At 41.0% G+C, this 27,619-nt stretch overlaps 1 protein-coding gene across 5 annotated transcripts in view; it reads right to left on the bottom strand.

Moving 5' to 3' along the window:
- The window catches only part of pemt (phosphatidylethanolamine N-methyltransferase), an 86,384-nt gene extending 66,284 nt beyond the window's left edge, over nucleotides 1-20,100 (bottom strand). For 2 of the 5 annotated variants that reach the window (XM_040135060.1, XM_040135065.1), the window contains exons 1-3: nucleotides 19,962-20,099; nucleotides 18,254-18,299; nucleotides 1,265-1,420 (exon numbers count right to left, since the gene is read on the bottom strand). In XM_040135060.1, the coding sequence (XP_039990994.1) occupies nucleotides 1,265-1,375 (111 nt within the window). In that variant the 5' untranslated portion in view covers nucleotides 1,376-1,420; nucleotides 18,254-18,299; nucleotides 19,962-20,099. Of the gene's footprint in view, nucleotides 1-1,264; nucleotides 1,421-18,243; nucleotides 18,300-19,961 lie in introns of all 5 variants that reach the window. The other 3 variants (XM_040135063.1, XM_040135062.1, XM_040135064.1) reach the window with 3 other exon arrangements.
- Between the last annotated feature and the right edge of the window lie 7,519 nt (nucleotides 20,101-27,619).

Here is a 27,619-nt window from a genome sequence, read left to right as displayed (position 1 = left end):
CTGGTCTCAGATCAGTTTTTAATCATCTTTTTATTCAGTGATACAGGCTGACACTGGGAACAGGTTGTTGAGTTTAATCAATGCTCCTACCTTGAGTTAGTAGTTTGCAAATAATTGAGTGGAAAGACATTTCAATTGCACTGTGTTAACTGCTGCAGGAAAAACGAGACAGAGTTTTTATTTCATCATCTTTCTTTATATTTGCCATACTTCAATACTCTCAGAAACATAAAGACACACAAGCACACACGATATGAATGTGGACTGTGACATGTGGAGAAGAAGCTGTAAATTGCGGCAACTGACAACTACCGATGTTGATGCAGCCAAAGGGTGACATAAAATGGCAAAAGCTGGACCAAACATGGAAACATAATGTATATGAAATGTGTTTAACCACATAACATATAATAAGGGGTATTCTGTTAGTTGGTTAGTTTGTTAGGATTTGGTTTTATTGTCAACATATGGTATGACATTACCAGGCTTGCTTTAAAGTGGCTTTTCCTTTAGATAAATGAGCACAACTACAACAATTGTCAATTAATTGATAAGCTGAAGGAGAGAAAATTCATTGGCAACTATTTTGATAATTGAATAAATAACTGCTGTTTCCAGCGTCTCAAGTGTGAGGTTTTGATGCTTTTCTTTGTCGTACGTGACAGCAAACTGAATATCTTTGGGCGTTGGACTGTTGGTCAGACAAAACAAGACATTTGCAGGTGTAGCCTTGGTCTGTGGGAAATTATAACAGGTATTTTTCACTATTTTTTGAGGTTTTATAGACAAAACAATCAATTAATCAAGAAAAATAATCAGCAGATTAATCAATGAAAATAATTGTTAGTTGCAGCCCTATGAATGAGAATAAATAAAAAAAATATGTGCACTAAATGGTTTAAAAATAGCACATATGGCACACTTGTGTGTCTGTTTTTTTTTTTTTTTTTGTCTGTTTACAGCTTATCTATATGCAGGTCACAAATCATAATTGGAGTTTAAAATATATTATTCGTGATGGAAAACCGCATTTTATTGCGTAATTTGTTATTGAAATTCAAAAAGGGTGTGCTTTGAATTAGTAGAAAACCGTGCTTTTATTTTGGAAAGAAAAATGACTATATCGGCGGACTTCCGGCCGTCGCGGGCACGGCGGCGGGGGAGACCGGCCGACTCGGTCAAACCGGGACCCGCAGCTTCTCTGGGCAGCTGTGGAAGCCAGAGATGCGCGACACGCGTCGAGGTTGACATTTCCTGGCTTTACCTTGGAGTAGTCGACGTTGCTGAGTCCTCCGCAGCAGTCCAGCGGCACAGGGCGACTATTTCCAGCAGGACGGCGGCTCCGGGCGGCGGCGGCGGCGTCGCTGTCGCTCATCCGAACCGCGTGAACAACGGCGGACCACCAGCGCTCGCCTCGTGTCTGCGGGAGATAACGGTTATTGCACAACGTGGGAGTGCAAAGTTCTTATTTCGTAGTCGGAGAAGGGCGCAGTGGCTGTTTACAGCTACGTGCGTCCAAATAACCTCTAACCCTGTTCGGTGCATTCTGGGACATGTAGTTCACGAGTCACTTCAATTGGGTAGAGCCACTTGATAGACGGCCAGTCCCTCTTCTCCCTCAGCAGTGACCCCGGATTTTTATTTTTTGGGGACCTGCAGCTTCACATGATAAGTTGTAGGACTTAGCTTGTCCCTACATGAGTATTGTCCTTGGTCGCTCGTGACCACTCTGAGTGACACCTGCTGGCTGAAAACAGAGTTGAGCTGTGTGGAGGAGAAAGCCTCCAGTATGACCCCCGCATATCGATGAAATAGATCTTTTTCATTCGCTGAATTTGTCGGCCTAAAATCAAAGCCAGCAGCTCGGTCTATGATATAGTGTAAACAAGGCCTACTACTTCCAACAGAATTCACATTACAAGAACTCATAGTTTCTCTCCTCCTTCCTTCATTTTGCCTCCTTTCCTCTGCTATTCATCTTCTCGCCCTTCTCTCGTCCCTCATTTTACTTCACTTCCTCTGCTCTTGCTTTTCTTCTCTACACCCCCCCCTTTCTCTTCTCTTACTTCTCATTCTCTTCCCTTGTCCTCTCTCCTTTTCTCTTTTCTTCTTTTTCCTCCTGCTCTTCCCTTTTCCATTTATTTTCCCTCTTTGTCCTTTTTTCTTCTCCCTCCTTTTTCCTCCTCCTCATCCCTTAACTCCTCTTTTCTCCTTCCTTTTACCTACTATTCTTTTCTCTTTTCTCCTCTCTACATCTGTTCCCTTCCCTCCTTTTCTCTCCTCTCTTATGTCCTTTTTGCTTCTCTTGCCTCTCTCTCTCCTTCAATCCCATTCAGTGCTCTTTTTTTCTCTTCGTGTCATCTTTCTTTTGCCTCATTTTGAATTCTCTTGGCTCCACATTTCACTATTTCCTTTTTTCTCATTACTATTAGTCACTGTTCCTCCTATTCCTCTCTTCATTCCTCCTCTTTTCTTCCTTTCATCTCCTCCTCTGTTTACCTGTCCTCTTCATCCCTCTCTCTTCTGCATTCCTCTTCCATTTTAATATCTTAATCCTTTCCTCTCACATGCCCCCTGCAATCATGCAATTTTCCTCATCTGCTGTCCTCCGGTCTTCTTGTATTACCCTTCATCATCTGTTCTTCTCTTCCTCTGTCATCTTCTAAATATAGTTTTGTCCTCTACTCTTTCCCCATCTTGTTTTTTTCTCCTTTCCCTCCATTCTTTTCTTTCCTTTTACTCCTCTTTTCCCTCTCTCCTCCTCTCCTCCTCCACCCCCCGCTGTTTGTTTGGCGTCAATCTGTTAAATCAAAGACGCCCCATGTGGAGGGAGAAATAGAGAGAGCATTTAAAGCCTCACAGCCACCTGACCAAGCATACTGTCCACTCATCAGCCCGCAAGGTGTCAGAGCCGAGAACTTTATCACGTAAAATAAAACGAGCATGACATCCAGCCAGCAGGTGAAGATTATGGCTGTAATTGAGACTCTCTCCTCTGTCTTCCCTTTCTTCTTACTGCCTCAACTATACTTTTTCGTCTTCCTGACTTTCTCCTGCTGCTTAAGCACCTGCTAGCCCCAGATGCAAACTTAACATCCAGACAAAAAAAAAAAAAATTTCATGAAAACCATACAAAAAATTCCACGCGTAGGTTTTTCAGTTAATGTGTTGAAGCTCTTTGCATTATTAGAGGCGGTTCCTCTGGGCTATTTTCATCCTTATATCTATGCTTAATTATTCCCTTGAAGTGACTTTGGTATAAAAACATTGAAAGCAATAACATCACTCATGAAGATTCCTTTCTAAGAGCAAATAGATATTGTGAAAATATGATATAAATAGGAAGAAATATGGTATAAAGGCAGCATCCCACAAGGGAGTTTAGAGACAAACCGGCATTTAAGCTCATAATTTTAAAGCTGCAATATTCATTATGTTTATGTTAACAATGGCTCCCATGACTTCTCGTATGTAAAAGGAGTCGCTCGTGGTGACAAAATCAATGATAATTATCAGCTGACTCTGCATTTCCATTCAGTTCTGCAGAGCTTTTAGCAGCTTTCAGCTGAATGTTTTGGTTTTTCTGGCCTGTAACTTTACCGTCTTGGTTCACTCTTTCCGCTCTCATAGTGTTATTTTTGGCTGCAGGGGGCAGCTGTTTCCAGCAAAAAAGCTCTGACAAACCTGCTGCTCACTACCTGCCCAGCACCAAGTGACAGACAGACACAGTTAGCGATTAGCTGGTGAACATAGTGGACCATTTAGGAGCTAAAGAGCCAGAAATCTCCCTCAATAGTTGGTAGAGACCAGAACAGAGCTAAATGGAGAGTGAATATTGGACTTTAATCCGCTTGTTGGTCAAAAACACAACTCCAAATGAATGCTAATGTTGCACCAGGCCTGCTGGATGTGTAAATAGGCAGCTGTTCGCTAACAAGTTAGCCATCGCTCAATAAGGTGATGATATATATATTTTTTTAATATGTTTTTATAACTTGTTTCTGCTTCCTCCCAAATGGCCCAAAAACAAAACACAAAAAAAAAAATCAGTTATTGCTGGTGCTTTAGCACATTCTGGGAGAATAAAAGCAGGTAAAATAGAAGAGTATCAGTTTATAATCATCATCATCATCACCACCACCACAATAATGTGGAAAATTAAGGAGAAAATCGCTGTCCAACAAATCTGAATAGTCATTGAAAAGGCAAAAAAAGTCCCTAAAAGTCATATAAAAAGGGGCAAATCCTGCTCTCTATACAAACAGTTGATTTCTTACCCTGGTTGTTGGCAAGAAAAAAACTCAGACAAGAGGCTCCTGGGCTCTTTTGGCACTTTCTTGCTAGTTTTTTCAAGCGTTTTGCACCCATCTGAATGGTAAATAAAGACTGCCTTTGGAGTTGTATCCTGCTGCTCTTTTTTCTGTGGTCCAGACAGTTTAAGCCTGTGCACTTTCTCACATCTAATATCTACTGCATGTTCTTCTATATTTAATTTGGTTGCTGCTGCATGGATGTACTTCACTGAAAAATCTCTCTGGTGTCAGTGATGTCATCTCTTGCCACAATCACTCCATCCCTGTTGGACTAAATAACTACTTTATTAAAAAGGTAGATGGCATTAGCGGAATATGCAGGATAGGCAGAGATACAAAAAAAGAAGAAAAAAGATAAATGTGATATGTCAGCTGACAAAGGAAACGGTTCTTGGTTACGCAGCAGCAGTAGCTGCTTGCATCAGTCAGACTCTATACATCAACGTTTGGAACTGAATTTTAGATTCTGCTTTTTACAAAGAGGATGATTTGTAGACAGGCTGCCTCATCTTGAATTTCATCCTTCCAGATGCAGGGGTGGTATAATTTAAGGTTTACTTTATAGGTCTTAGAAAATCAATTCAAGAAGGGATCTTTTAATGGCCAGTATGGACAAGAGGAATGATTATGGTAAGCAAAACCTTTTTCAATGTCAGCATCTGACTATTATTTTTAGATAGACTTGAAAAAATGTGAAATTACATTTTAATGTGTTCATGAATCCAAATATTCCAGCCCTGTTGACCCCTCGAAAGAGCTACAGAACAGCCGCCAAGTGGACTGGCGGGCCCTGGATCCTACAGTAAGATATCACTGACCCGATCACAGGAAACTTTTTTTGTTAATGAATAAAGCGATATATTATACTACTGCGCCAGGGCTGTAGTATAATATATCCCAACATCAGGCTTGTTGGCTTGATGTTGGGCCTTCAAAGTGCAGAACTTTGACTCCAGAGACCAGGGTTCACTTCCCTAGTGTCGTCTGCAGTTATATGTTTAGACAAACATAAGTAGCTTGTGGTTTGGGACTGTTTTGGTTAAATGGGGATATTCAGGTTGTGTTTTGGGATTAAGTCACTGTGGACTCTGTATTAAATCAAGACCATGATCTTTCCCTGACTTTAGCCAAAACACTGAGTTTCTAAGCAAAAGCTGTAATAATTGTTTTCATTGTCAATAAACATTTTCATGATTTGTGTAACAAGTAAATTAACATCATTTCCTCATTAACAGAAAATCGACTTAGGTTGCAAAATGTGCAGAATGTTCCCTGACAATGTCTTTCATATTTTTTTCCTTACATTATCCACTCTGGCAATATAAAACTTTAGCAACTAAAGGATGGTATTGTTTTTCATGATTATGTTTAGACGCACTGGTTTAAGATTAGGAAAAGATTGTGGTCTTGGTTTCTGGTTAATTAGTTATATGCTCCCTATCCACTCCAGCCTCCTCCCATTATCAACAAAGCACGTCCTTTGCATGCAAAAATGTTGTCATTGGACATAATCCAGGCAGCAATTATGTTTCCCTCAAAATGTATTTGGGATTATTAATTACAAGTATGTAAACAGAATTTCTAGGAGACAGGGTTGGAATACATACTTGCTGTTTTCAAGTGCTGTTATTGGCTCCTATCTTATTTTTGGGCTTCAAAACAAAACAAGCAAAGAGAGAAACTGAATCTCTCTCAGCTACATAGCTGCTGCTCTGCAGCTGTTCCTGACCTCTGACCTCTGTACATATTATACTGGGGTGCCTGAAGGTGATCAGTGAAATCCCATATTTAACTACACAGGTTTGACTCCTTCATGTCTGCATTTCTTCATGCGGGAGCAAAAAAAAGCGGAAATTCACAGTGCAATTTCTTAGTTGCCTATGCAAAGACACAGACACACATTCACAAAATCAAATGTTTTTGCAGGACCTGTCAGTTACATATCGTATCTTTTGAGTTTGCCGGACACACAAACCACTGCCACATACGGTTATGGTTTTCCGTGACTAAACAAGTAGGGGGAAATACAAGACAGCAGCAGAAGAAGACTGTTGTCTCGTGTACAGCTTTCTTCTAGAGTGGACACAAGGATGAGGAAACTCAGTCTTTCCTTCTCATGCTTTCAATATATTTCACACTTAACTCAATATACTGTAGCCAATGAGAAATCTTTTTTGCCCCTTTCTTCTTTTCCCTCAAATATGCATGCAGCAGACACTTCTGTGGACTTCCATTGATTCCATTCATTGCCTAAGTCCTCAGTATATCATTAAAGCGAAATAGAAACAATCGGGCTGTTGTCAGATGCTGCCGAGAGTAAATATCTATTATTCATTACAACTTGCGTTTGACTGATGATTCCGCATTACAGGGGGGAGTTTGCAAATCACGGGTTAACTATGAGGTAGGAGGACATGACTGCTTAGTCATACACTGGTGCACAAATCCTGTCATCGTTTCAGCAGATTTGTTTATCAAACTGATTCATCTTGGCAATGTGCAGAGGGAAGAGCAACACTTTATTTTTGGTCCTAGACAATGTAGCAACAGAGAATGTAACACATGAGCTGCAGACTGGATCGATAAGAAAGCCCTTTTTTTTTTTGTGGATGTGTGGACTTTCTCCATCCGCTCTTCCAGTGTGTGTCTTAAGCCGTTCAAGGGCTAAAGCCTTAACCCCAGGGGCCCCGCATTACCGGGCTCCCCGCATCGCCTATTTTGCAAAGACAAGCGGTTGAACGTTACTGTGCTACTATGTGGTGTAACGATGGCTCCATGCAGCAGTCATGCCAAAGTCCAAAAATGCCAAGGCTCCACCTTGTTGCCCAAAGTTGGATTTTATGGCTTCAGTAACTTACAAAGATGGCAGTGAGGGCTGAGCTCAAGGCTTCAGAAAACTTGTGAGTAATATCACGTATTCCTCGCCCATATTTTCCTCCATATTTTTTTTTCCTCTCCATTTTATGTTGTTGACTTACTAATGAGAAGCCTATTGTACGCAAAGTTGGTGCAAAAGACTCACCAATGACCACACTCTTTTCTGTTCTAATGGGGCCAGCTGGTCCGTATAAGTTACTAAAACAAATTTAAAAAAAACAAACAAAAAAAACCCACATTATGCATAAACACACTCAGACAAGTAGCCACGCGTTTAGCACACACGCGCCCATGTGATGATGTTTGGCGCAGGTAAACACCGTCTCAAAACAGCAGCTCGGCGACATCATTTCCTCCGGCCTCCTCTCCTGTTTACGGTCAGACGCTTTCAAAGGAGACGAGAGCAGGCAGAGGCAGAGGGAATAACAACTAGCGGAAGGCTCTACGTGTGCCCTTCCACTATCCCTGTGCCCCCAGTGAAAACGCTGAATCACCGTCGACAGATGTTTGATAAGCCTGATATTATTCTAAAACACACATGGCCACTATTCTGACAGACAGATACGTGAATGGTACTTGGCACATGCAGACACACAGTCACACAGCAAACTATCTGAGAAGAGAAGATGTCATATTTCAACAGTCTATTAGAAATTTTGTTCATAGTTCATACAGTACTAAACTGCTCTCCTAAATACCTTGTACTGACGATTGTGATCACTACGTCGATTATGTTCAGAGGCAAGCGTCACACCAGAGACCACATCCAGTAGCAGAAGCGCTTTGGTTAAGTTTAGGGAAAGGTCATGGTTTGGGCTAAATGTTAACAAAACCCATTGTGTCTCGAGTCACTGAACTTTTTGTGCATTTAACCAGACCATGATCTTTCTCTAAATTAACCAAGTTCTGTGAGTATCTAAGCACAACCATCAAAAAGTTTAATAATTCTGTTGTCAAGACATGCCAGCATAGTATTTAAAAATTGAATTTCTTGGTGTAAAACAAATGGAATATATTGTTAGTGAACATAAATACCTTAACATTTTCTCATGATGTCAATAGAAAACAATCTGGTAAGCATTGTGTCTCCTTTAAAACTTATTTGCTGTTGCAAATTAAGTCTGTATAAACTTAATTCCTAGGGGACAGGGTTGCATGTTTGTTGTTAGAACTACTTGGAACTTATAAACATGTCAAGAGTGATGGTGAGTAACTGCTTCACATTAGCAACAAGCTAAAAAAAAAAAAAAACGGTTGGGAGCTACAACAATAAATGCCCAGAGCCACTCTAGGACTGGAACTGTGTTGATCTTGTGTACACATGATACACATCATACGTATGATAATATGCTGCAAATGAAACTTTCCGTTTATATTAAACTGCTTTAATTGCTGAGAATTTCAGTTAGTTAGACTAATTCCCAATGTGGGTGAGGTGGACAGGAAAATGAGCGAGGGGTGCATTTGAAAATGACATAATCATTTGATGGCCTAGCAAACATTCCTGTTCGGGAGATAAGTTCGGTGCAGTGTGCTCTCTTGAGCCGTTCATTTGATTAGTGTGTGGGTGTAGGACCCAGAGCAAAATGCTCTCAGCTGTACTCTGAGTTTACCTGCTGTCTTTTTAAAGTGCTAATTTCAGCCAGTCTGACATAGTGCAGACAGTCAACAGGTTCATGAAACTTAAGACAAAGAACAAAGCTGCTGTACTGCTAGTACCGGCAGCAGAGGGTATTAATGTACTCTTCCACTAGACATCTCTGGCCTGAACCAAAGATGAACAAGCTGTACTTTACTCTGGCTATGGAAACTGAAGTTTTATTTTTAAATGTGTCTCACTGGCTGGCTGGCTGGCTGGCTGGCTGCTTTTTTATGAGATTCCTCCAACACATTTTAGCTGCCTAGCCCTACACATAATTTCCCTACAGTCTTCTCTTAGTGAGACCTGATTACCAAAATAAGTGATTCAAGCCAAGAATATAACGTAAAGTTGCACTAATCAATAGTTTATTTTAAGAACAGATCAAACGACTATTTGTAATGCGAAAGGGGGTCACTCAGTGACAAATCTACAGAAAATTATCAACCGACTCCGCAGTTCACCTCAGCTCTAACGACCATTTTAGCGTCTTTGAAATCCTTGTTTTGGTTTTACAGCCTCCAACTTTAATGTTGTGATTTCTTCTCACCGCTCTCATTAAACTGGTTTCAAGCAGCAGGCAGCTTTGACAAGCTGTAAAACACCGACTGCGTTCAGCACCAGGCCGCAAACAGACAAAGTTATACTTGCTGGCTAACCCTGTCTCCTATAAATTATGTTTATACACAACAAATTTACAACTGCAAATACATTTTGTAGGAAAGGTAATTGAGACCAGATTACATTTCCTATTAGCATAATGAGGATAGGTTTATATATTTTTTTATCTGGCACGTCGCTAATCCAATATGTTGATACTGAATGTATCAGTAAAATTTTCACAGACGACGTATTTATTTTCCACCAAAATATCAGATCTTGCAGTACAATATCCACTTGTAGTGACTACAGCATTATTACACTTAATGGTTGTGTTCAGATGCTCACAGCACTTGGTTAAGGTTAGAGAAAGATCAAGGTCTGGTTTAATACAGAAAAAAGTTCACAGTGATTTCAGACACAATATGTTTATTTCAACTTACAAAAAAAAAAAAAAAAACATCTTTCCTTAATATTAACCAAAAGTGCTTTCCTTGCACAGACCGGAGACGGGACTCTGGATGCAAACCCTGGTCTCTGGTGTGACAGTCGTGCATTTGTACGCCCATCCTCCACCCCAGCCATCTCATGGCAACTGCATTGCAGTTAATAAATGTAGCGCTTTTCATTCATTTCAAAAAGGACCTCCGAACATAATCCAGCCAGCAATCCAGCAATTATGTCGCCACCACAAATCCTAGGAGACAAGGTTGAGCTAAAGCAGCTAAAGAGTCAGGAAAACACACACACTTTGGTGCTATAGAGACACGTTTAAACTTTTCTTTTTCTATTTTTGTACTGGATAATCACATCCCAAATAACATCAGTGGTGTGGGAACTCCCTAGAACATAAATCACCTTAAAAGGGCTGGATTTGAGCCACATGTTATAGTACGTTGCCCACTTCTCCTACTGTTTAGAGTTAAATTAACTTTGTTAATGTTATAAAGATTTCTAAATTTTGACTTGCTTACAAGAACAGTGGTTTAGTTTTCACTGAAAAAGAAAATATAGTGATCATTTGGAAAGATACTTGCTCTTCTTTGCCTCTATGCAGTAACAGAACTTTCTGGAATGCAAAGGAAAAAGGGTTACGCAGAATAGCAAGATTTAAAAAGGACCATACCAATAATAGTGCATGGGTAGGTCCATTTACTAAAACTGTATTTTAACTTTATTATGAACCGGTGCCGAAAGCAGCTGTGGTTTTGAGTGTGCTGTTTCCAACCACCAGCCAGTGCCCTCTATTTATTTTTCATTTTTATTTTTAAATGGTGTGAAGATCAACTTGTAGCCTTGAAAGTGTGCTTAGGTTAGGTAATCCATCAGATAAGCATCTGTGGCTCGTATTTTTTATTTTAAAGTTTTACACAGTTTTAAGTGCTAATTAATTTCGAGTCTGTATCACCACAGCACAAGACTGTGACTTGGACAATAGTAAAAGTAGAGAAGTTGTAGTTTTAAGATGTGCAAGGTGATTATCACCCAGAATTACATGGAAAAGAATGGAAACCAACAGTTCCCTAGAGGGTAGGAAAACATTAAAATATGTAAGACAGTATGATATACAGAATACATTACTGGTGAACAGCAATGTAAAGTACACAAGTTATAAATAGGCCAAAATCATGCAGAAATTCTCTTATAGTCTTTTAAAGCCTCACCTATACCTCTTGAGAACACATAACCTAATTATTTGGTTATTTTAACCCAGCACTTATGACCCATAAATTGGGTTAAATAATCAATCCATACGATTGTTGTGTTGGTTTCACAACAAACAACCCAACATTTTTTAGCATGTACTGGACTTACATTCATCCAATGGTCGGAAACACCACGTCTGCTGGATGTTACAACTTTTATAAAAAGGTGTATGTCAATGTAATATGTCAATGTTGTGTTTACAGCTTGTTGCAATTCCTTCCAACGGAAAAAAGTATCAATTAATACAGCTTTCAAAATCAATGAAATCAGTGCCAGAGTAAGCTGACTTTCATCATTATACAACATCTGTGGAGTGAAATAAACTAATTCTTTGAAAAGTCATGATTGGTGTTATGTTATTAGTTCTTCCTTGATATTTTCATTCGAGTGAATGGGAACTTGGATCCCACTGTACAAAATCAAAACTGTGGTTCTTTGACTGCCTAAGGTTTGACATGGACCATGAAGTTATTAACTATATTTCCAATCTGCACAAGAGGCAACTGTGTCGTAAAAATAAAGTCAGTCCTTCCAGCTATTTATCCATCCATCCATCCATCCATCCTTCCATCTGCAGCCAGTTATGAAAAATGATGTGAGCTGAGCACCGTTCTTTCTAGTCTCTTTTCCCAGTGACATCATGAGCTCTGGCCCGTTGAGCTGCTCCCTGCAAGGCAGTGCGTTGCACGGTGTCAGACCACCAGCGCAATAGATCTCAATAGCGAGGAATCAGATAACGCAGCACAGGAAACTGATAAACTGATAAAAGAAATTTATCAAAAGGAAACAATGGAGATGATCCTCTTGAAAAAAAACTCAGTGTTTGGTACCGTACACCACAGCCAATGATTCGTTGCAACCACGTGTTATCACACTAACTTACGCAGAGAGCTAATTTACGCCAATTCACTTAGGCAAAGAACACATTGCTCCCTACATATTGACAGTTATAGTTATATTTGCCTACGTAATATTTGCCAACAAGATGTACTGATAGTCTATGTGTGTTAAGGAGTTTCTTGTAATCCAGGAGGAAGGGCGTCACTGGGTTAAACATATCAGGCTTATGTTGTGTAGTAACGGATGTTTTGGTACAGGAGGTAGATGCACATGCTGCCCAATCTTACTTTCCTGTTGGGAAGTGAACAAAGAGAAAGCTTCAATAGATTTAAGTTGAAACCTGCTGCTACAATGATGCAGTGAAGGCTAAATGTATTTGTTTGTTCTGAGGAGTGTTTTAATCAGGTTTAAACCAAACCTCTTCCCTAGAGGTGGAAAAAAGGAGCAAATACACATTTACACACTGAAAGTGCACGACAAACAATAAGATGCATAGAAATATACATTGGCATCATTGTTACTGGCAAAACAATGTATATTATTTCAATAGATTAAAAGGAAAGATGTGTTATGTTTTGGTCAATTTATTTTTGACTAACCTTTGTCTTTGTTACATAAAGCAGTGTACAATGTTACTGCTTCTTTCTCTTCATTTAAAAAACAAAACAAAAAAAAAATGTATTTGCTGTGTTTATTTATTCTCTGGCATTTTGCCTTTATTCCAAAAAGGAACAATAGTTTTAGGATGGATCTCATCAAACCATTTCCCAGAAGCAGCGCCAGCTGTTTTCAGCCAGAAAGCCCTGATAAACCCACTGTACACTACCTGTCCAGCACCAACCAGCAGACAGATAAAGTCAGCAACGCAGCGGTGGAACAAGTGGAGCATTTAGCAGCTGAAGGGCCAGCTATTTCCCTCAGGGGTTGGTGGAAACAAAAGGAAAGTGAATATTGGATTTATATTCGTCATGTGGCCAGAAACTCCTCCAAATGAATGATCAAGTTGCGCTGAATGTGTTAATAAGCATCTTTGTGCAGACAAGTTCGCAATATCATCTTAAAAGGTGATGGTATGTCAGTGTTGTTTACAGCTTTTTCCCGATGACTCTGAAGCTGCGTTTGTACTTTTGTGCTGAAGGGCTAGACTGAACCTAGGGCGGCTGCATGCGTAGGCTCTAAGGTTATGCACAAAAACGAAAAAAAGACTCAGTAACAAACTCTCCTTTTCAGTAACAAACAACTAACACAGGGATTAGACTCCGTACCTGCCCGCCTTGGTAAATGGATTGCACTTTAGTGCGCTTTTCTAGTCTTAACCACTCAGGGCACTTTACACTAAGAGCCACACCCACCCACCCACCCACCCACACAGCTTTTTCTACCACTCACACACAGACGACACATAGGGGCAGTTTGGGGTTCAGATTCTTGCCCAAGGACACCTCGACATGCGGACGACCCGCGCTGCCTTTCTGAGCCACAGTCGCTGCTCTGTATAAAAGGAATGAACAAAACACAGTGACTGCACGGAAGAAGTCTCTTATTCAGTTACAAGTAACAGTGAAATAATCTCATGTTACCTGGATGTAACTCCAGTTCTATAAATCACTGTAGCTCACTGTCGCTCTGTGTCCCAAGGTAAATGAAAAAAGTGTAAACATGGTTACTGCGGCAAATACAAAGCTGTAATGGAAGTGATAACTGGTCAAATCCAACTCAACTATAAATCAGAACCTACACCCTATCTATCTACAGCGGGACTCGCATTAACCCGTTGCATCGACCATAACTCCAGCTTAAGTGACCAAAAACCAGTTAATGCAGGTTTTAAAAAGACGCCTCAGGTAGTGGTTACATAATTAAAGCACGAGTTAAGAGTAAATTCTTATGCAATGTCTTTCAGGCTCTCTTCTTCTGCCACTTTTCACTTTGCTACTTCCCCTCCGCCCCTCGCTCCCTCCCTCACACTCCCGTCATTGCAGCGTAAATGAGGCGAGCTGCAATTGAACCGCCGCAATGTAAACAGAGAGTCGCCTGTCACTGGGAAATCGATACAGCTGATGCCTGCCGCGCGGTTGTAGCGGTAGATTGATGGGAAATGACAAAGGCAGGAGCGGCTGCACACAACCAGGCTCATGGTGTATCATTAACCGTCACATGAAGAAAAGAAAAATAATGTCTGCACGCGTCAGTTGCAAGCGGATGCTAGAAATGGCCATTTTCATCAAATATGAACAGGGAGTCAGTAGAAGTCTTGTACGTATTTTATAAAGCATAATTCCATCATAAATTATAAATACTTGAGTGAAGTTATTATTGCAGTCCTTGTTGAAGTGACACCAGCCCACGGAAGCTTAGACATTTAACAGAGACAGTCTCCAATAGATACATTAAAAGGTGACACCTTCTTACAGTTACACAGTTAAATTTGTTCTCCTTTTAAGAGTGAATGTGAGAGGATACGGGACTTCTACTTCCTAATCTTTGCCTACGTTGTCAACAGGAAACATGCGTCACCTCCCAGTGGGAGTCTCAGTCGGCCCAGGGAAGGAGATTAATGCTGTCCTCCAAATTGATCATAGTAATTTTATGAATCTGTCAATGAAGGGCCTTTGTGGCAGTGACAGAGAGGCGGGTCGCAAAGTGGCCTTGAATTTTGGAAGAGAATGAGTCGTGTTTGTACTGTACTGTACTGTACTTCCTCTCTCGCGCGCTCTCTTTGACACACAAACACATGTCTGCATTTCCCTTTGCTATTGTTACTCCATGCCTTTATGTCCCTTCCTCTGCCAGTCACTCAGTGACTTCGGCTCTCACCCACTCACTTTCCTACTGATGCAGTTGCTCATTTAATCACTTACATTCACTCGCTGACTTTTGAACTCTCTCTCAGTCACTCGCTCGTGCATTCATTTGTTGAATTTTTAACTAAGTCCCTCTCACTCACTCACTGACTCCCCCACCTGCCAACCATCTCACCCACTCACTCCCACTTTTTCACTCAATCAGCGTTTCTGCACTGTGTCACCCACTCACCCACTGGCTTCTTCCCAGTCAGTGACTTCACTGAAGCATCTCTCTTCCTCCTACCACCTCGCTCCTCTCTGGCCCGGGATCTGACACGTAACCCACACACAGACACACACTTTGTCCCGATTATGCACAGACATCACGCAAAGTGTTTAAAATGCAACAACAGTGCTGATCCTTCATGTGAAAGTAGTTCATAAACGTATGACCGCTAAAAGCACAACTTGGATGCTGCTTATTCACGCCAGTTGTGGTCTAGTGAAGATGTGTGTGCGCGCTTTTTGTGCCTTCAGCGGGGGGTGGCAGACATCCCTGATAACTGAGAAGCCACATTTCTGCAGGACAAAAGAGCCATAAGGAGCTGCCACTGTGCTCTTGCACAGTGTGGGACTGACAGTATCTATAATTTGGATATTTTTAAACAATATAGTTCTAATACAGCTGCAGGAGAGCGAACAGTTAAACAGTGAGGGCTGAATTTAATAAAATCGGATCCATTGTGGGAATGGCAGACTCCGCCGCGAACAATTAAAACTACTATAAAGAGGTAATTGCTGAATGACAATGCGTTGAATGGCTGAACAAATGTTGACCATAAATAGTATCAAAAACAGGGTTTGATTTCATTAAAATCTTAAGGATTACAAGTAACAGGCTCACTCAACATAACAGCTTACGATACAAAACACCTGAGACTACAATTGAAGAAAAACTACTCCTAGTCGGGTCAGTGCGATAGGTGCAGAGTTGTCCTGTGTTCACAAGCAAATCAGCTATGTCTAATGTTAAATAAGAACCTCCATAAATTACCATCATATTGTACACAGTGGCCATCTTAAGTCAATTAGTCCCTTGCTGTTTTGCTACTTTTGTGGGAGAAAGATTACATTTGCTCCTGTGGAAACTCATGGGAGCTTTTGTAACAATTTGGATTAAAATTCAGGAGGCTGTTTCAGCTTCTCAACACGAAGACCCCTTCCCAAAAAAAAAAAAAAAAAGGAGCAAGAGGAACGAGCCGATATCCATCCAAAAGATCAAAATCTCAGGAGAATTGGTGGCATCTGGCTACATTAGTTAGGAACATCCAATGTAGGTTCAATCCAGACTCCTTGTTGAGAAACGAGCAAATGAAATACATATGGTTGTTAGAAAATCACATACTGTCTCCAGGTAACTGTAGTTCAATGTGGGCAGATTTTTACCCTGTCTCCATCTTGCAAAGCCGGAAATAATGTTTGCAGTTTCAGAAAGTACTGGTCTGAGCTGCAATTCCTTCAAACTGCCTCCTTTCTGCACCAGTCACCTCATCTATTGTCTCCACCAACAACACTTGACCTTCAGTGTCTGTCTCTCTTATGTCACGGTTTCTTCTATTGCATTCCTCATCAGACGCATAACTTGAGTGGTGCTCAGGCAGAGCAACCACAAGGTTATCAAGTCTGACTGGACGAACGGGACAGCCAGTTGATTCTTACATTAATACAAGGGTTAAAAGAGAGCCAAGAAAAACAAACCAGAACACAAGAGGGGGAAAAATGCTTTTACATAACCTGATACGAAGGATCATAAATCATGTTTTGATTACTTAAAAGATGTCTGAATCACAAGGTGAAGACATCAATGTATTTGAAAAAAAAAATAAATTAAAAAAAACACAGGATGAGCCTCTTGTGAGCTCCTGTTTCATAACAAAGTGAATCACACAGCCACTCTGAACGCCCACATCTGCAATGTGAATGGTTGTGTCTGATGCTTAATGATGTAGAACTCCAAAACATTAACTGCAAAATTTTGAGAGTACACTCAACAAGGCTCTCACTGTAGATTTAAAAAACAGCATTTAATTTATTTTTTTATACAAAAGTAGTTTGAATATAAATCATATATGTAGCTCCTTAGGGGACATAAAAATTGTGGATGAGAACTAAACCTTGTTTAATATCACTTCTATTCCAACATCCACACAGGCACCTAATGGTTTGTTTTGTCTGATCCTATGTTAGTGCTGTTTCGTGATTCAAATCACAAGGTAACGTATGGTGTGTGTGACATGGCTTCTTGTTGCTGTGAATTTTGACAGTATGTTCATTTGCTGTCGCCACAGCTGGACCCATTAAACAGAGTGGTGACGCTAACTCAATATATGCCCAGTTCCACGGCCCAAGTGCGGCCCACAGACTGTCGGATGCTATTTCCACATTTGGACCAATTCTGGCGCGCGCACACAGAAAACCTTCATGGCTGTCAGGCAACAATGGAGGAAGACAGCTGGAATCGGCCCAGATGTTTGAGAATATAGGCCAGACTCTGGCCGAGGACTCAGGCATATTGGGCCAATCTGGGAGGCTCCAGTCAGATAGGCAAGGCAAAGTGAGTTTTTTTGTACAGCAACTTTCAATCACAAGGCAATTCAAAGTGTTTTACATAAGCCACAGGAGTACAAGAACAGCATGTCACCTAAAACAACTGGCCCTCAACTCTCAAGACATCTGTTACCATGAGAGAAGCCTGCCCACAGGCTTAAGCTCAAAAGCCTTTTCTATCACCACTAGAGTGTATATTTATTTAGGCTACGCAAGTGGCAAAAGTGAGGAGAATTCAAATATCAGTTGAAATTTAATGTTAGTAAATGACTGATCAAATTTGTATATTACTACTTCCAATTTAGGATAAAAATACATTGTTTAATCATGGATTTCCATTTCACGGTCCATCTAACTGGGAAATGACATCACTATATGATTCCATATAAATTAAATTCACATGCTTATCAGGAAACAGGTAATTTCCTGTTAGAGACAAACAACGGAACTAATTATTGCAAACTAATTTGTTTGTGTGTTGTGATCACTTAACTAGATAAAAATCTCTGCTATAAGTTATACAGTGGTACTCGTGCATGCAATATTAGGAATGCTGTGTCAGCTATTGAATTTATTTAGATTCTCCATATTCATTATTTTCATTGCTGGGGCAAACACTTGCAATAAGCAGAGCCTGTGAACTCAACCCTCATTTCCTTTGCAAACCTGATCTCATTTTCCCATAGCGGCCTCCAGGCTGAGAAATTTTCTTACAGCTCAAAGACAACAGGATAACAATTAGTAGTTTCAACAAACTGTAGACTGGGCCAGTCCTCAGTGTGTGGTGTGTTTATCATACATGGTGTAGGTGTTTGAGTATTTATGCATGTCTGTCTATCTTGAGGCCATGCTTTGGATCAGAGCCATCAATTACCGTCTCTCACCGTAATCTACTGCGCCACCAGCTCAGCATCTGTCCCGCTGTGAAGTCTGCGGACGGAGAGAAAAAAAACAAGTGAATCAATCTGTTTTCCATCCACAGGAGAAAAAAAGAAAAAAAAAAAAAAAATCAAAAACAAAACTGAAACAGTAAACACTTTGTTTAAGCTCTTGATGGGCCAGTTGGTTTCCTGGCCTAGATGGTTCTCTTTCTTCTCTGCAGTCAAAACACTTAGTATCATGTTAGCTCCAAGTGTTTCAATAACAATGGAAAAAGCCCTGAACTTAAAGCTGTGAAATTTACATTGAACGACAAAAACATTACAAATTCTAGCCAGGTGAGCGATCAGACTAAACTGTTAACACATCACATCAAGTTCTGCACGTGAATGATGCAATGTTCTGCTTTTATTTTGGCAGAAAAACAAAGATTTACTACTGTAAAATGATATGCAAATGATAGTCGCCTAAAGTTCATGTCGCACACGAGCCACGAGCAGACGGATCTCCATGGGATGCTTGCCATTCGCGGTTTTCCAGTACTAAGCCGAGGCTGCTCATCCTGCTTGAGACAAACTGACAGTCTGAACATTTCTTGAAGAACGGCCGCAGCAACGCTGCTGTTAGTGCCACAATATTTAAGCAGCCGTTCTCCAATGACAGCTGCTGTGAAGCCAAAGCATTTTACGTACTTGGGAGATATATGCCAATGAACTCCACAAATGGATGTGTATCCAGTAGCCAATAACTTCTAGTACAGTATCCTCAAGAACGCGGACATACAGCGTTCACGACTGTCACATTTTGAGAGGTGAAGGAGGGAGATCTGCGGCCGAACATGACTGAGCAATTCAGTGATTTCAGAGACATTCTGAGAGATGCAGAAAGTTTCTTGGAAAGAGTGATTGTGCATTATGACTGAGCTTTAGCTCTACTTTTCCAGCCAACTCTGTGATGGGGTCTCAGGAGTCTGATATTCTGAATAGCTCTTATGCAATGTCTGAGTGACAGGAAGGGGATAAAGGGCGACCTCTGATGAAAGAAAGTGGAATGGAAGTACTCCATTCAATGGTGCGACTCCAAAAGAATCTCTGGGGGCCTGGGAAGTATTTGGATGAGGAAGCAGCAACTGGAAGAGCTCGAACAAGTGACTGCAAACGATACGAAAGGTTTTTCCAGTTAACAGGAAAAAAAAGAGAAGTATCACAGCTATGCTGTGGTAAGTCATGATTAAGATCAGGCCTTTTTTTTTAAGCTGCATCCTTTCGTGCGGCACAAGTAATTGAATAATATGCTCAAATGTATGAATGTCGAGATCATTCATGTTGATAAAGAGGTAAATATTCCTACAATACAGTAAACAGTAATCTGGTATATTAGAAAAGACTGAGGTGGAATGCAATTAATTGGATATCAAAATAAAGTGCTTTTAACATTTCTTTCCTCTGACCCAATTGCAGTCATTTCATAAATTTCATTCAAGCTTGTTTTGGTGGGAAGCATAACTCTCAATCAGACCATTAACTGAGATCAAATGAGAACTGAAAAGAGAAACATGAAGAAAAGTCAAAAGGAAACTGAACTCTCTTAGATTATCAATGCTGTGTGACTCATAAGTGTCACGGCACAGGTAGCGAGGACCCGAGCGCAGACTGGCACGAAGGCGGGTAGATGCAGTGAAGATACTTCAGTGATGAAAATGAACAGGCTTACGGGCTGATGAGTCAGACAGTCGGGCAAAAAGGCAGGAACAGGCGAGAGGGACTCCAAGCAGGTTCCGGGCACAGAGGAAAACACCGGGGAACAAACGCAGGAACGAAACAGACCAACTGACAAAGAGTGATGGGAAAATATAGACCGAAGACACAAGGAAGGCGAGGGTGATTGGAAACAGGTGAAACTAATGAGGGGCGGGGCAGGCAATCAAACAGGCGGGAAACACACAGGGGCAGGAAGTAAAACACCCAACAGACACAGAGGGGGCAGATCTTGATAACAAGGGGTGGATATGTTTGGGAACAGTTCATTTAAACTTGAGGCTCCTACTTTATCTGTTATTATCTTACTGTTGCTACGAGACACGTAAAAAAACATCTCAAGCGTTTAAAACAAGCACAGTGTTTCACAAATGATTTCAAATGCTTCATTTGAAGCATTTTTGGGCTTTTAGCTATGCTAGTGGTGCGGCTACAGGGATGGCAATATCTGTCTGTTCACTTTGGTCCAGACTGAAATAAAGCAACTAAGGGTTGGCTTGCTACGAAATTTTGTAAACACATTCATGGTCCCCGCGGAGTGGATGCCACTGACGTTGCTGATCACCTGACGTTTCCTCTAGCATGGCCATTATTACCTGACACTTCTCAGTGTTACTCTGCTGTATACGCTCACGCCAGCGTTGCAGCTCCCTACACCACCCCAATTTCCCTGTGACGTCCTATTGCAGATTATTGATTTATCGAAGCGTTGATGTTCAGGTATGTTTATTCAGCAGAATCCTTGTCGCTGCTCAGCTTCTTCGAGAGCAGAGCCTTTGGGGCCAGATCTAACCGTATAACCATGCGCTATACATGGTCAGTACCTTGATGTCAGTGTCTCTGATTGAAATGATGCAAAATATTGTACACATTTTAAAAGATGCCACATTTCCCTTACACATAAGAATAAATCGGCGACATTTTGAATGCAAATGGACTGAATTGGGAACGACTAGATGACGGCTTGGGATATTTCTATACAACACATATTTTACACAGATAGTGTAGTAAGCATACAAATACCGTGTGCCCTTACATCACCTAGTGAGGATTAAAATGTAATGACTCAAAATGAGTCACGGGTCATAGGATTTCATCATCACATTTTCAGAGGGTTAATGCTTTTACCTGTGGAGAGAACATCAGAGAGAAAAACAACTTAAACTAGAGCAATATTTACTATTTCAATGAGTAATCTGAACTGACCTCAGTCCAGGTAACAAAGTTCATCTCCTTGCTTCCCATACTCGAATGCATATTTGAAGTGGCTGCTACGCTGTTGTAGGTTTATATACACGAAAAAGATGACACATATCCACTTGATAAGAATGTCAAAAGAAAACATTGAGTCATGGGCATTGCGGTACAATGTCGTTATCTAAGGTTATCTACATCTCAACGTCTCCTTTTGGAGATGATTGTCCTTCCAGCTCCGAAATGTCATCAGTGTATTTGTTTTCAGATGATTTGTGCTTTTTTGCTTCATATTTGTTGTTGTGTGAGCTGTGGATATGGCGGCTTGTGCAACATCATCGACCAAGTGATTTGTTCGCCGAGTTTGTCCTTCAGGCAGCGCTCTTTTCCCAGGCTTGGTGCAGATGTAGGGTTATTAGGGTTAATAGGGTTATTATGTTGCCTGTGTGGAGGCACCAACTTACAGACTAAAGTCAGGGAACAAAAGTCTCCTGTTGACATGAAAGACTGTAAAATGATTACCTGTAGTCTGTAAGACACACTGATATGAATCTGTAGTTATTTTGAGGTAGGTATATCTAAAAATATATAGGCGTATATCTGCATATGCACACCACTATACGTCTGTGTATACGTACTTCAATATATGTACTGGAGGCCTGTCTATGTCTTGGCTCCTTGACAGTTTGTGTACTCCAGTGTCAAAGTCCAGCTCTGCTCCGTAGTCCAGTGTACTGCAGTGCGCCGAATTATGCTCGCTCTGATACTCGTCTGCCGAACGTCTCACCATAAGGGAGGCGACCCCGGAACTCTGTAACTCCGCCTGCAGCACAAAAGTGGGCCACAAACCCACAGACAGAGAGCCAGCCAGGGAATACATTTGCATTTACATTTACTCGTTTTTCAGACACTTTTATCCAAAGCGACTTACAGGTGAGGCAACTTAGGGTTCAGTGTCTTACCTAGGGGGACTTTGGCACAGGGACGGGAGGAGCCGAGGATGCCCCCCGCCCTGCGATCAATGGACAACCCGCTCTACCACCTGAGCCTCGTCCTGGCCCCTTCTCCTCCCGTTCGTGAGTCTGCCTCTATACTTGTGTCAGCGACGGGCTCTGCAGGGGGCTAAAAAAGGTCAGTGATTAAATGGTCGATGTATTACTCTGCAGCCTTTGGTTACCAGAAGGTCAGATAAGTCTCAGATAAAGTCTTTTTAAACTAATTATCTACACTTCTTCCTAGTAGCTCACATCACTGTGGGAACCCTCAGTTTAATTACAGCTCACATAGAGTACTTTATACTTTGACGGCTTCATTAACTATATTTATCAGGAGAAAAAAATGAACTCATTCGCTGCATGGGTGTATTTTTTATGTATATTTGGGTAAGTGGGTGTGGATATGTATCTTGTGTGCGTGGGTGGTTGGCTGTGTGCACATGTATTTCTCTCTCTTGGCAACAGTGAGACTGTGATAGCTTTGCTTTCAGCACGTGCTCTCTCAGTTTGACGTCTTCATTTTGACATTTTGAAGATCCGGAATCAATACATTCGGTGCTACACTTGCCCTTTCCTTTTCATTACAATGCTGACTTTATCGCACTGTATTGGTCGTAAAAAGTCATAATATCATGTCAGTCAGCCTGTCCATTCATCGGCCTTACCTATCATTCATTCACACATTTCTTCAGTCGTTTATTCCCCTATTGACTCTGAAAGGCGCCAGCTCTTGCGTTTGTGATGGCGGCCACTTTTTTGTATGGTTGTCCTCCATCACTGAGCTGTTGAAAATGTGAGGAGTCGAGTTGTTGTTCCAAGACCCAGTGCCGGCTTGAAAGTGAGTTTGAAAGTTTAACATCTTCGAGAAAAAGTTACATGTCATTGATAAAATTACAGCTTGACGTACTCAAGTCTTCTAAGCTGAAGAACAGAATGGCGTTGGCGTTTCCAACGCCATTGTGGTAAAACAAGACTGTGTGACTTTTGAAAGACAAAACAGCATAATATTCCTCTTGCAAATTAAGTTAGATTTATAGACAATAAAATTCATCCTTGCCCATTTCAGTGCTCTCAGGAGCTTTGCTGCCACAGCCTTACCTGTCTGGCTAACTAATGTTAGTTTGCTGACATTATGAGACTTCTCTACTTCTCCTACTGTTACGCTACATTTTAGCTCACTCAGATCACCATTATACGCAATTGCTACACCTCTAAAATTTGATTTGTGTCGAGTCTGAACACACTTTAAAGAATGTCACACAACTTCTGCATTTGCTTCGGAGAGAGAACAGTATTCGTACACCCACTGGAAGTCACTTGTTGGGAAAAGATAAAAACGAGCAATGCTGCTTTTTTTTCAGGTCTCTAACAGAGATGATCCAAATTCAGCTGAATTGCTTTAGATTTTGATTAGGTTTAGAGCATAACAGAATACCACAGGAGAAAAACTGCGACACACACCAACTCGCACAAACTGTAGGAGTAAGGAGACACCACATAAGCAGAGGAACATTATGCCACAACATTTTGGCTTGCAGGTGGATGTGATGTTCTCTGTCTCACCAACAGACAAAGAGAGGATAGCACACAGTGGGACTAAAGCTCCAACTCATAAGTGGTACCTGCTTGTGTTTCCATTAACAAATGTCCATGCTCCCCAGAGAGTCAGTCTGGACTGACTGAGCTATGATACGGGGAACTAAAGTATGTGGAAACATAGTGGTTCTTACTGGACTCAAGCACTGTATACGGGACTTTCAGGAAAGCTCAAATCTGTCACAGTATAGGCTCAGCCATTCTGTATGGCACCATCAGCGATTTCAACATCGGGCTTTCGCTGGGAATGTTCTTGGACCAGCCCCGAATCTTTCTGACAGGGGGAAGAAAAATCTATAATCATCGCAAAATGTAATTCATTTACTTCCAAACCAACCCCCAACCCTTGCTGCTGCCTGAGTGTGGATGTAGAGCGACTGTGGGCGTGGGCGGGCTGGTAACGTCCTCTTGTATACAAGCTCAGTCAAGTCAGTCTTCTGCAGCCTTCTTTGGGTATGGACGGCGTGCACTGTACTGGCGCGGCGAGCAGTCAGTGCTGCTTCAGCTCGGCTGTCGGCTGCATTCAGACACAGCTTATATTAATGGGCTTATAAGCTTTAAATGGAAAGAAAGATCAAAATTGGTTCTTTGACCTGTTTTATGACAAGTTCATTTCTGTAAATGAAACCTCCATTGTTTTTAACACGGATTATAAAAGCTGGTGGATGTAATAGTACTGCCATCAACAAACATGTAGAAGCATTTTTTTCCTAACATGTCATAGTAGCACCTTAAAGTTTGACCCTAAGTTTAGTTATGCTTCTTTACTGGCACTACAGTAGATGTGATATGAGACACGAGGTGCAGCAAGTCCAGAAGTTGGGATGTTAAAGTGTGTTTGGCCAGAAGTGTGTCTACACCACCTCCACACTGTATTGTTCCCATAGATTTAGAGATACAGTGGAAAAACAGGGGTTTGGCTCAGGAGTCAGGTTCCCCTCACATCCAGAGCAGCAGACAGCACTCAGACTTCATATGTAAGGTGAAGGGCCTGACTGTTAAGTAGCTTACTCTAAATATTAAAGGTCTTCGTCTTTCAGTTTTACCGTTTTTGACCTTGATGAACTCTTGCTATAAGTTTGAGTTCAAACAGTGATTGAACTTTTGATTCAAATGTCACTGTAAAGCTAGTTAAGAGAAATTTAAGTAGACTTAAAACGAAGTAAAGAGTCTGCAAGTTTGGCACTTTGTCCATACATTGCCATCAAGGCCATTAAATGCAGTACTTGATAATAACTCAAATAACAGTTCTGAATTTCACGGCAGTACTGTATGGACGATTTTGCAACAGTAATATCTGGACTCTCAGAACTTTCATCCACTGCTTTTGCAAATTGCTTTTGACACACAAGTGGCCAAAAGCCTACAAGCTACTTACAGACAGACATGACAAAGCCAAACAGCCAGCATACAAGCAGGGATTCCTTGATCAAGTTAGTCTAAAGAGATGCTAGGTTTTCAAGGCCAGGCATTTCCATTTGTTACACAGGAACACTCTTATAAAATATTTGGTGCACACTCACCCTGACCTCAGCCCCAGATGGTCTGGACTTAGCCCCAGACCTTGTCAATTCCTAGAAACACCCCTGTATGGCATTAAGCTCAAACTATTCATGTCCACGCCTGTGTATTTTGTGGTTATGTGTGCTCTAGGGAAATATTGCTGATGAACCAAAAGATTGCATGGACTTTTTTTAAACTTAATTTGCATTATTACAAGATTATACAACATCGGCCTCATTTGCATACAAGTATGTGATTGGAAAAGCGTTATTTGTGATTCGCTTGCAAGGAAGTGATCAAACTTTGTTTGCATCAGTCAGAAAGATAACGTGCCCTAGAATTAAATGGGGCAAGAATGTTGTTGAGGGAGAAACAAAAAAATAATGGGCGCAGACAGAGAATTAAATTTTAAGAAGAAGCAGCTGCCCCCCCCCACATCCTCCCCGTCTTACCACACTTCTGAAATTTATTTGCGAGAGGTAGTGTGCAATGGAAAGAGTGAGGTAAAAAGAGAAAGAGGTCAGTACAGATGCACACATTTAGTCATCACATGAATTGTAAGTAGCTCATGCTCACATTTAGTCTTCATCTTTAATGAGGTCGGACCATGCTGTTTTAGCGATATATACCCCGTTGCCATGGAAGCAGTGGCCATAGCAATGACTCTACTGAGGACAGTGATGCCTGGTTTTAAGGAATAAGTCATGTTGTTTGGTCAGAGAATGCTCCAGGAATTAGGTTTAGTTAATTCAGAAAGAAGTGTGAGCTCCAGTCCAGTGATTCTATAATAGTGACAGAATGTACAGTCTCAAATAATAACACAAATGAATGTACGGTACATTTATAAGATTAAAAAAAATCTTGTCATATCTGAGCACATCTTTAGTATCATATTCTAAATAAAGAAACTCATTTACAGTTGTTTTTACATGACATTAAAACACAGCTGCGTAGATGCTTTGTAATCACTCTGCTGTATATGTCAAATTGCAATAGCAAAGATATTAGCAACTTACAATGAGTCAAACAAAACCTGGAGACACTTTTTTTTTAACCCTTTAAATGCATCAGCACTTCAGGTTTTTTTGCAATCCTTGTCTCATCCCTCATCCCTAACACCAATGGCCAAACTACTGCTCATCACTTGTTGAGGAAATCAAACAGGCAACCAAAGGAAGAGAAAAATTATTTGTTGTGCAGAAGTTTCAGTGTCCTTTTCCAAAGATTATACAACCCCAGCTTTAAGAGGTGTGGAAGAGTAAGACTTCATCAGTCATACTGCAGTGTACATGCAGAGAAACTGATACAGTTTTACTTTCTTCAAAAAAGAAACTTGGAATGTTATATATGTTATGTTTTATTCTACAAGGACAAAATCTGAGATAAAGGTCCCATTTTGTGAAAATGGGTCTCAGTTGTGTTTTTTATAAACTCTGAGTTGTAAAATAAAAGCTTTGAAAATATGAAGTCGCTTACTACCGTCATTCCTCTAGCTCCCCCACAACAAGATGGCCCCCCCAGCCCTAGAAGCCATTAAGAATTTGATCCGGTTTCGACGTAGAAACCGGATCAAATTCTTAATGGCTTAACCAAAAGGCAGCTGGCAGCTGAGTTGTGTGTGGGAGGGTAAGACAGTATAAACAAACTTGTGTTGGTAACTGTAAGTGAAGGACAGAAAGTGTTGTTAGCAGTTGTGTTGAAGACCAAGGACTTTGCCATTCGGGTGGTCTAGACTGTTTTAGGGACCACTCCTGTTTTAGCTGCAGTGTGCAGGCTAACGGCTAACAGTGGGCTAGCGGAGTGAGTGAGGGAGCGGCGGTGTGGCTGCTGTCAGGGCGGACAGAGGTGTGCTGATCGGCGCGGAGCTGGGGGAGCAGAATAAACTGTGAATGTATTGTATTGCTTTATTTTCAATTTTAGTATTCAAACATTCTTCCTACATTATACAGGATGTGTTGCTTTAAAATGCAAACGTTTGAAAAATTCAAAAGTGATGCCCCCCAAAAGTACAACCCAAGTAGTACAAGCCTCAGAAACTGGAGAGTATTTTTTTTAACCACATTTAATATTACACAGAGGATAATTATTATTGAATGCAAAGTATACTGTAGGTCGCTGAGGTCCAAAGAAGTTCAAATGTGCCCCCAGTCTTCTGTCAGGTACTGGAGCCAGCCAGGGTCATATTCACTATATTCAAAAGTGCAGCAGATGCAGACTGACAGCAGGCAGAAATGGCTGGAGAGAAAGGATTTGTTACTTTGTACTTTGTTTGAGTGTTCTGTACTCACTGATCTTTCAAAATGAGACTCATGCCATGATGCAATGG

This window comes from Xiphias gladius, chromosome 9 (genome assembly GCF_016859285.1).
Source record: "Xiphias gladius isolate SHS-SW01 ecotype Sanya breed wild chromosome 9, ASM1685928v1, whole genome shotgun sequence".
Classification (NCBI taxonomy): Eukaryota; Metazoa; Chordata; class Actinopteri; order Istiophoriformes; family Xiphiidae; genus Xiphias; species Xiphias gladius.
The sequence above is the reverse complement of the archived record's forward strand: the minus strand, read 5'-3'. Positions and strand labels throughout refer to the sequence as shown.